Source organism: Oncorhynchus nerka, linkage group LG24 (genome assembly GCF_034236695.1).
Source record: "Oncorhynchus nerka isolate Pitt River linkage group LG24, Oner_Uvic_2.0, whole genome shotgun sequence".
Lineage (NCBI taxonomy): Eukaryota > Metazoa > Chordata > Actinopteri > Salmoniformes > Salmonidae > Oncorhynchus > Oncorhynchus nerka.
In genome coordinates this window covers 40,252,848-40,262,351 of record NC_088419.1, presented here as the reverse complement: position 1 = coordinate 40,262,351, position 9,504 = coordinate 40,252,848, and the positions used below count along the sequence as shown (strand labels likewise).

General features: G+C 41.9%; 1 protein-coding gene across 2 annotated transcripts; it reads right to left on the bottom strand.

Annotated features, from left to right (window-relative positions):
* Positions 1-5,584: 5,584 nt before the first annotated feature.
* LOC115107975 (ADP-ribosylation factor 6) lies at positions 5,585-8,463 on the bottom strand. Of its 2 annotated transcripts, none has more exons than XM_029631806.2 (2): positions 8,341-8,463; positions 5,585-8,168 (listed from the first exon to the last, which is right to left on the bottom strand). In XM_029631806.2, exon 2 carries the CDS (start codon positions 7,364-7,366, stop codon positions 6,839-6,841), a length of 528 nt encoding a protein of 175 aa, XP_029487666.1. In that variant the 5' UTR covers positions 7,367-8,168; positions 8,341-8,463; the 3' UTR covers positions 5,585-6,838. The 2 variants fall into 2 exon arrangements, with proteins under 2 accessions (XP_029487666.1, XP_029487667.1); XM_029631807.2 differs by having other exon boundaries at positions 8,345-8,463.
* Between the last annotated feature and the right edge of the window lie 1,041 nt (positions 8,464-9,504).

Here is a 9,504-nt window from a genome sequence, read left to right as displayed (position 1 = left end):
GGAGTAGAGGAGGCAGATAATTACTATTCATTGAGCAGACTACCTGAAGGTGGAGTCTCGGTATATGTGCCTGTCACCATACAATAGGCCTTCCTTCCCACTGATTCTGATACTAAGTTCTTTCTGTTTGATGTTTTACACATCAGATTGCTGTGTGTCTCTAAGAATGATAGAGTCAAAGGTTGGGACATAATTGAAAGGGATAGATATAGGCCTACTATGTAAAAAAATAAAAATAATAATAGAACAGCCAACAGTAACCTCTAACTTCCCTAATGTCAAACTTGAAGCAAGGGAATGATAATGATCCATGTAAAGCGTTTATTTTTCCGTCATCCGTTACCCTCAAATGTTTACAATGTAATATTTGGAGATCCAGAGACCTAGTTTACATCCAACTTCTCACTGTCCACACAGTGTTGGTGGTCCTCAAAGTGTTTTAGAGAACTTGTCGGGACACCACAACCAGTTTATGCTAGGCCCTGGTAGACGTGGTACATATTTACATGATCCACTTCAAACACACATGCAAACAGATGTGTACAGGCACGTCTATACTAACGAAGAGCTCATCCAAACTCATTGAATACAATCTTGATGTATTCGCTGTTTGACGCAATGGAATAAATCAAGGTGATATTCTGTCAATGGGAGTTTAATTTCGTTACGTCGCTGTTCCAAGGACCCAACGCTGGCAACACTTCTCCTTTCACTTGAGTTGAGAATTCCAGTTCCTTGTTCTATAGAAAGACACAAACTAGAGCTCTGGGTACACAAAGGCATAGAAAGGTATACCAAATGCAAACTCGAAGGAGTTCAGCTAGAAGATTCAGAAAAGATACGTGTTTGAGTATGAAACAGAATCCGGTAGAGGTGTGTCTTGTCTCAACTGCTGCTTGGTTAATGCTAGTGTGGGGTTGGGGGTTCATGTGGGTGTGCGTTTGTGTGTGTGTCGTTTCACAGGTAGGCCCCAGATGTGCAAATAGACCCGGATGAACGTCATTAACACTTATTTGTAACTACAATGAACGCAACGAACATCCCCTTAATAGCCTGTATTTTTGGATTGAAAATGTGTACTCCAGTACAATATAATAAATCATGAATAACCAAAGTAACACTGTCTATGAATGAACAGTTCTGTTTTGTTCAAGGAAGAATTGTTGAGTGTGTGTGTGCGTGCGTGCATGTGTGTGGTTCAACACAGCAGCAGTAAGATTAATATCAGGGAGGAGGCCTGAGTTAACCAATTACAGGGAACTGGTAACAAGGTCCATTTAAACAGTAATGCTGGAGTTCACCCCCTCCAAACGAATGCAATAGATCGGTCCACCCCTACCCTGCGGCAGACAATAGTTTGGCTCAGGGCTAAATCCACCTGGCAAAACCCAAGCAGGTTTGTCTTTACTAACTACATACAGTTGAAATCGGAAGTTTACATACACTTAGGTTGGAGTCATTAAAATTAGTTTTTCAACCACTCCACAAATTTCTTGTTAACAAACTAGTTTTGGCAAGTCGGTTAGGACATCTACTTTGTCTATGACACAAATCATTTGTCAAACAATTGTTTACAGAAAGATTATTTCACTGTATCACAATTCCAGTGGGTCAGAGGTTTACATACACTAAGTTGACTGTGTCTTTAAACAGCTTGGAAAATTCCAGAAAATGATGTAATGGCTTTAGAAGCTTCTGATAGGCTAATTGACATAATTTGAGTCAATTGGAGGTGTACCTGTGGATGTATTTCAAGGTCTACCTTCAAACGCAGTACCTCTTTGCTTGACATCATGTGAAAATCAAATGAAATCCGCCAAAACTCAGAAAAAATATGGTAGACCACAAGTCTGGTTCATCCTTGGGAGCAATTTCCAAATGCCAAAGGAAGAAGTCACTGCTCCAAAACCACCATAAAAAAAGCCTGACTACGGTTTGCAACTGCACATGAGGACAAAGATCGTACTTTTTGGAGAAATATCCTCCGGTCTGATGAAACAAAAATATAACGTTTTGGCCATAATGACCATCGTTATGTTTGGAGGAAAAAGGGGGAGGCTTGCAAACTGAAGAACACCATCCCAACCGTGAAGCAAGGGGGTGGCAGCATCATGTTGTGGGGGTGCTTTGCTGCAGGAGGGACTGGTGCACTTCACAAAATAGATGGCATCATGAGGGAGGAAAATTATGTGGATATATTGAAGCAACATCTCAAGACATCAGTCAGTCAGTTAAAGCTTAGTCGCAAATGGGTCTTCCAAATGGACAATGACCCCAAGCATACTTCCAAAGTTGTGGCAAAATGGCTTAAGGACAACAAAGTTAAGGTATTGTAGTGGGCATCACAAAGCCCTGACCTCAATCCTATAGAACATTTGTGGGCAGAACTGAAAAAGCGTGTGCGAGCAAGGAGGCCTACAAACCTGACTCAGTTACACCCACTCTGTCAGGAGGAATGGGCCTAAATTCACCCAACTTATTGTGGGAAGCTTGTGGAGGGCTACCTGAAACATTTGACCCAAATTAAACAATTTAAAGGCAATGCTACCAAATACTAATTGAGTGTATGTAAACTTCTGACCTACTGGGAATGTGATGAAAGAAATAAAAGCTCAAATAAATCCTTCTCTCCTCTATTATTCTGACATTTCACCTTCTTAAAATAAAGTGGTGATCCTAACTGATCTAAGACAGGGAATGTTTACAAGGATTAAATGTCAGGAATTGTGAAACTTACATATGTATTTGGCTAAGGTGTATGTAAACTTCCGACTTCAACTGTACATGCCTCAAATAACTTTCACTTCTAAACTCATCTTTAAGACATTAGAGGAAAGTGAGTTATTCAATAGTAGTTCCCCTAATCTTGCTGTAAAAAAATGTAGAACCAGAAAAGCAGGGAATATAGCTTCAATGTGTAAATGTGGCAGGTATGTAACTAACTACATGTGTCTACTAGCTTCACGAAGAGGTCTTTATCATGAAGGTCTAAGTCTTAAAGTTCAAAAGCCATCCTGAACGCAGCAGAACACAAACGGTTGAGTTTAACGTGTGGCTACAGGTGAGAATGACAGCAGAGGATGTTCGCTATTGGTCTGTGCAATCCAGGATCCTTGGGTTGTCCCATCACTGATGTTCCCCCCTTTGAAGTTGAAATGTAAAAATGGTCAAGTGTAGGGGTTAAGGTTAGGGTTTAGGATATGGACGTCCCAAGAATCCCAGATAGCACTAACTGTTAGCTATTGGCTATTTATTTTAGATCTGCCAGAGTGCAGTGACAGCTGTAGAGAGGCTTCTGAGCCTGTCTAATTAAACACTACATGGCTGAGTCTCCATAGTCTAGAATGGCTTCTTCTCCTCATCTCCTCTCTGTCTTTGCTGATGTGAGATAGACTGGTGAAAGCAGTGTCCTGCTCAGCATTCAACATGGTCTCCAATGTTTTCTGATTATTTCCAATGAAAATGAAGGTACAGCAGAGAGGAAAAACCAAGCCACCTTAGTCGATTGAAACACAGCCCGAGTTCAACTCCCCTCGCTGTGTATGCTGCGATCTCTAGTTTGCATACCAAGCAAATGGAGACACTGCTTATTCAAACATTTGCCATACAGCGAGAGTGGAGATGTTTTACTTTTGTCTCTAGAATTGAGTTGCGCTTAAAGACCGTTGTAAAAGCATCTGTGGTGAAAGCAGATTTGATTTGATCTTTTATTGAACTAGGCAAGTCAGTTAAGAACTAATTCTTATCTTACAATGACGGCCTAACCCAGACGACGCTGGGCCAATTGTGCGCCGCCCTATGGCACTCCCGATCAAGGCTGGTTGTGATAAAGCCCAGGATCGGACCAGGGTCTGTAGTGACACCTCTAGCACTGTGATGCGGTGCCTTTGAACCATCCCAAGTGGCGCAGCGGTCTTGAGGAGATAGCAGGCAGCTCCATTTGACCTCCCTAGTGTGGATTTCAGTTTAACTACACGTCCTTCGTCCAGCCTGCCCGGGTCACAGGGAAGTCGATTACAACACAGCGATAGCCTGGTCAAACTCCAAACCAACAGACGCAGAACAAACAACACATTAGCCAACATTGTAGCCATGCCTAAATTTCATCAGAGAAAGGCATTCCTTCAGAGACCCATAAGGGCTGGGCACTAGCTGCTGGATTATTGTGTGGTAATACATTTGCACAAACTGCATACGAAATGGCAAATATGTAATACCTTAACCTGCTCATCGTTTTTTCCCCCTTTATCATAAAGGTCCCACTGAACGTTCATATACGCGCTCATCTATAAGCGCTAAACTGAAGCTTAACATTTGGCTGACTGCACGCTCTGGAACAACTGTGCCCCACCTCAAACAACGATCACACTGACATGCATGTCTCCCTCGAGCATTTTCTGCCTTCAGTCACTGATGTCATACCAATACTTCACCCTCCCTCTGTTTTTACATTTACATTTACATTTAAGTCATTTAGCAGACGCTCTTATCCAGAGCGACTTTTTGGGGATGAACTTGTCCATAGACACTTATCTAATGTCAGTTTTCTTATTCCCCCACTCTAATGGTTAATGTTAGGATTTGGGAGCGGGTAAACTGATCCTAGATCTGTACCTAAGGGCAGTTTACCCAGGGCAAGCTGCCAGCCAGGCTGGCTGGGGCCTTTAGTGTGGCTGACACCCCCTACGGGTCACATGAGCATGAAGGATGACATCAATCTCCAACCGAGACGCCAAGCAGGTTCTCATTGGTGTGAACACAAACGCATTACGGTACACTTGCCAAAACAGTAACTTACTTTGAGCAACTAAGGGCATGTTCAAATGTGACCAACCTTTTTCCCTTGCCTTATGTATTATTTACATTTGTGAATGTATACAATTGAAAATATCAACGTACATACTCAAATTCACTGCGTTTAGTTTGTTCTTGAGGACAAGGCTTTGAGTGACCCATTAAAAAAAATGATTTATTTTTATTTTTATCTACCATCTCTGTACACAAGTAGACAGGTGTCAGTCAGTTTCATCCAGTCAATGTATCTCAATCTGTGGCCATTTGAGGCTAACAGACAAGGTAGTGGGGTTCAATCTGTCAAGCAGTCTTCTACGTTCAAACCAACACCAACTTAAGGACTAACTTTCTTCAACTTCAAGTGTGAAAATGTATTTTAGAAACTGAGTTTGACTATAACCCCTTACAAATTCACAAAAGAAAAACAGCTTGGGCATGATTTGCTTACACATCCCTAAATGTCAAAAAGCACTTTGGGTTAAATACACCAGAGACTCCCACTACAGTATTCTAATGGACTATGGGATACATAGAGAGGCCTTGAAAGTAAGGTCTAAGCTACCTGACAATCACAACCCGAAACCAGAGATCTCATCACTTATTCAAAGCCCGTGACTCACGCCATGAAAGAGCACAACGGAAACACACCAAACAGACTTCACAGTTCACACAACAATTTTTTTAACAGCCAAATTTTACTTCCTCTTTCGTGACATTCAAATAGTTTAAGCATGTACATGTTAATCAACTTGTGTTGCAGGCATCATATTGAAAAAGCTCCACTTCCATGTTGATCTGGATATCTTTATTATTTAGTCAGCATAGCAAATTGAACAAAAAAATAAAACAAAGCATTTATCTATACTGACCAGAAAGTACAGTCTTGCCTGACACGAGCTGTACAGCTGATGTGAATGAGCAGCGCAAAGGCCCCAGTTACTGGAGAGCAGAGCACCATTGAAGTGGTATGGTGGTGGTGGGGGGGGGGAGGGGTTGAAAAGTAAACTTACTGGGGTCCAAGAGTCAATCAAGAGTGCACTTTTAGTCAAGGGGCCTATAGTATGTGTCTTCCCATCCTCTCATGGATAGGGTAGTCTCCCCCCCCCCACCTACAGTGCAGACTCAGCTATGAGTGTGCTTTCCGCCATGCTGTCAGTCTGTTGTTGCACCTATAAACTCAGGGCTTCGCAAAAGCCAGCCAGAACTGCAAATGGAAGCGCTTGGAAGAAGAGGCAAAACGAGATCAGTGGTAAAAGATTCTGATCCGAAAACAGAACAAAAATACAACAATATCCATCCATGTCAGTTTCCATATACTCCAGCATCCATATAGTGTCTTTTTAGAAAACTTCCCTAGCAGACATCCTGGATGGAATCACTGTTTAAGGAGTTACGTACTAACACATTTTCTTCAATCTCAGCAATTTTTTAATATTTTTTTTTACAATCAATCAACAGTGAAAAAAGTACTTCTTCATTAGGTCCTTACATGTCCATAATACACCATCTTAATTATAAAAAAAAATACATGGTGGCAGTTATGCTGATGCTGCCCCTTTGTTTCCAGCACAGATATGAATGGGTAACATCCTCAAAAGGGGCATTTCCCATCTTTTGGGTGGAAGTTGGGACATGAGAATACTGTATGAAAAGGCTGTCTAATGTATCTATAGAACCCTGCCATCCCCCAAAACATCATACAAGAGATTTTGTTTTTGAATACGCATCTTTCAGAGCTTCTGAAAGTAAAGTATTGAGTGACAAGAACGTGAGCGAAATATATTACAGAGCCAAGGCGGGAAAAGGTATGAAAGAAAAGCCAGCCAAAACAATAGTAGTTTTGTTTATAAAGAAAATGTGGGTTATAGGGAAGTCATTATCAAAAGAAAAAAAGTAGAATCAAACTTTTCATTTAATCATCTGAGAAGTCATATTATTCATTAATTGCCTCAGCTTGTAATTTTTTTTCCATCTCTTGTTCATTTCACTTCTTTTTTGCTTGTTGTAACTAAACAGTCCAGGCTGAACATAGAAGTGATGAACATTAAGATTTGTAATTGGAGGTGAGCCAGGTCAGACCCTCGTATAGTCCATCACCGGTGGTAGCACACGATGGCTGAACGTACCAATTCCTATCCCTGATCCGGGTCAGGCCCAGCTTCTCCTGGATCTCGTGGGGCTTCATGGCGTCGGGCAGGTCCTGCTTATTGGCGAAGATCAGGATGATGGCGTCTCGCATCTCCCGGTCGTTGATGATCCGGTGGAGCTCCTGGCGGGCCTCGTCTATCCGGTCCCTGTCGGCACAGTCCACCACGAAGATGAGACCCTGGGTGCCGGTGTAGTAGTGCCTCCACAGCGGTCGGATCTTGTCCTGGCCCCCGACGTCCCACACGTTGAACTTCACGTTTTTGTAGGTTACCGTCTCAACGTTGAAGCCGACAGTGGGAATGGTGGTGACGGACTGGCCCAGCTTCAGCTTGTAGAGGATGGTGGTCTTGCCAGCAGCATCAAGTCCAAGCATCAATATCCTCATCTCCTTGTTGCCAAAGATCTTTGAGAGCATTTTCCCCATATTGTAGGCTGTGCATGAGCATCCACTTCCTTAAGAAAAAAATCTAAATTGCTTCCCTATAATTTCAAGAGAGCAGAAATTTATATTTTAAAAAAAGTTACAGGTTTCGTTTCTATTGCGGTAGCAGGTTGCCTGACAGCAGACGTCCACGTGACAGTCTATCAGAGGAAGGTTGACACAATTATCCTTTTTTTTTTTTAAAGACGGTGGCAGTTACAAACGACTGTTCCAAATACTCTTGTGTCTAGAATGGCGGGCAAGCAATGGACAATTATTCACTGAAAGATACAAATATTCCGTTACCTTAACAGCTGTCGGAAAATAACTAGGAACTATGAGAGGTGTGCAAAGGGAAATTGAAGTGGTTGTGAATTTGACGTCTAGGTGCCGGGAGAGGGTGGGGAAATATTTTCATAATCCACAACACTATAATTCAGTCCCTTTGATTCAAACGATTGGCCTAGCAACCCGATATCATTTGAATCTAAATTTCAGGTCCCGGTGCGTACCTTGGTGTTTTCAATAATGTAGAAAGAAATACCAAAAATATAGCCTAATAGTTGCGTTTAAGAAAGTAGGCCCTCTCAAAAGCCCGTAGTAGTTCCGACTTCCTCCTTGTCTGCCGGCTGTCCCCTTGCCCTTATTCCAATCGGCGGATTCAAAATAACGATTCTATTCGGGAGTTCATTGTACCGGAGACAAATAAGATCACCCCCAGTCGTATCTTCGCCGGGACAACCAGGTCTAGAATGCTCAAAAGGTAATTGATTCATCCGACTTTCCGTTCTTCCTCTCTCTCTCCCTGTAACACAAGAGCAATTCAGAAAAGGGAGGGGTGTCAGACAGACGGAGCACAACTTTAATCGGCTACCCTTATGTCAAAAGTGCACTGTTCCACCCTGAAAATAGCGCGCAATATCATTTAAACGATTACACAAAAGGCGTCGCGTTGGAAAATGTCATAGGTAGCTTACCTACAACTGCGGCAACCCCCGGTCCCCAGGTTGATTCTCCCCGCTCTTGCCTCTCTCTTACAGTCGTTCAGTCAAAGCGGTTGCGGTGCTGTGTTACCGGAAAAGGTGCGGACCCAGATCACCCGCCACTTCCTCTCGATTGCTCATGCACTACGCCATTTGGCATGCGCACACCGAGGGACTTCAACAGCAAAACGATCGTATGATAGTTGAAATGGACGCCAGTTGTTGGGTATTATTACGAAAACAGTACGGTTTAATTTTGTGTTGTGATTATCTGGTTCTGTGTTTACAAATCTAGAAACCAATCTGATCTCCCTTTTGTCTACGTCATGTTCCGTGATAATGCGCCTCGTTATGACGTCATGGTTGTTCACTAGACTGTGAGTCTAAATAATGACACAAGTAATGCAAGATTTGTTGCAATGCCCAAATTTAGAGAATCAATGTCAGCTAACTACGTTTCCATCCAGTCTTTAACCGAGTAAAGTCAGACACACACAAAAAAAAATCATTACAGCTGTGATGGAAAACGATAGGTTTGGTAGTTCATGCAGATTGCAGACAGATCATCATTGCAGACAGATCATCGTTTGACAAGGATATTTTTGTGTTAAAAATTAATGATGCGAGAAATGGTGGCAGAAACTTAGTCATGAGATATACAGCACCAGTCAAAAGTTTGAACACACCTGCTCATTCAAGGGTTATTTATTTTCTACATTGTAGAATAGTAGTGAATACATCAAAACTATAAAGTAACACATATGGAGTCATGTAACAAAAAAAGAGTTAAACAAAAATATATTTTATATTTGAGATAGTGCAGCCACCCTTTGCCTTAATGACAACTTTGCACACTTGGCATTCTCTCAACCAGCTTCATGAGGTAGTCACCTGGAATGCATTACAATTAATAGCTGTGCCTTAATTTGTGGAATTTATTTTGTTAATGAGTTTGAGCCAATCAGTAGTGTTGTGACAAGGTAGTGGTTGTACACAGAAGATAGCCTTCTGTGGTAAAATGGTAAGAACATCTCAAATAAGCAAAGAGAAATGACCGTCCATCATTACTTTTAAAACATGGTCAGTCAATTTGGAAAATTTCATGACCTTCAAAAGTTTAAGTGCAGTCGCAAAATCCATTAAGCCCTATGATGAAAC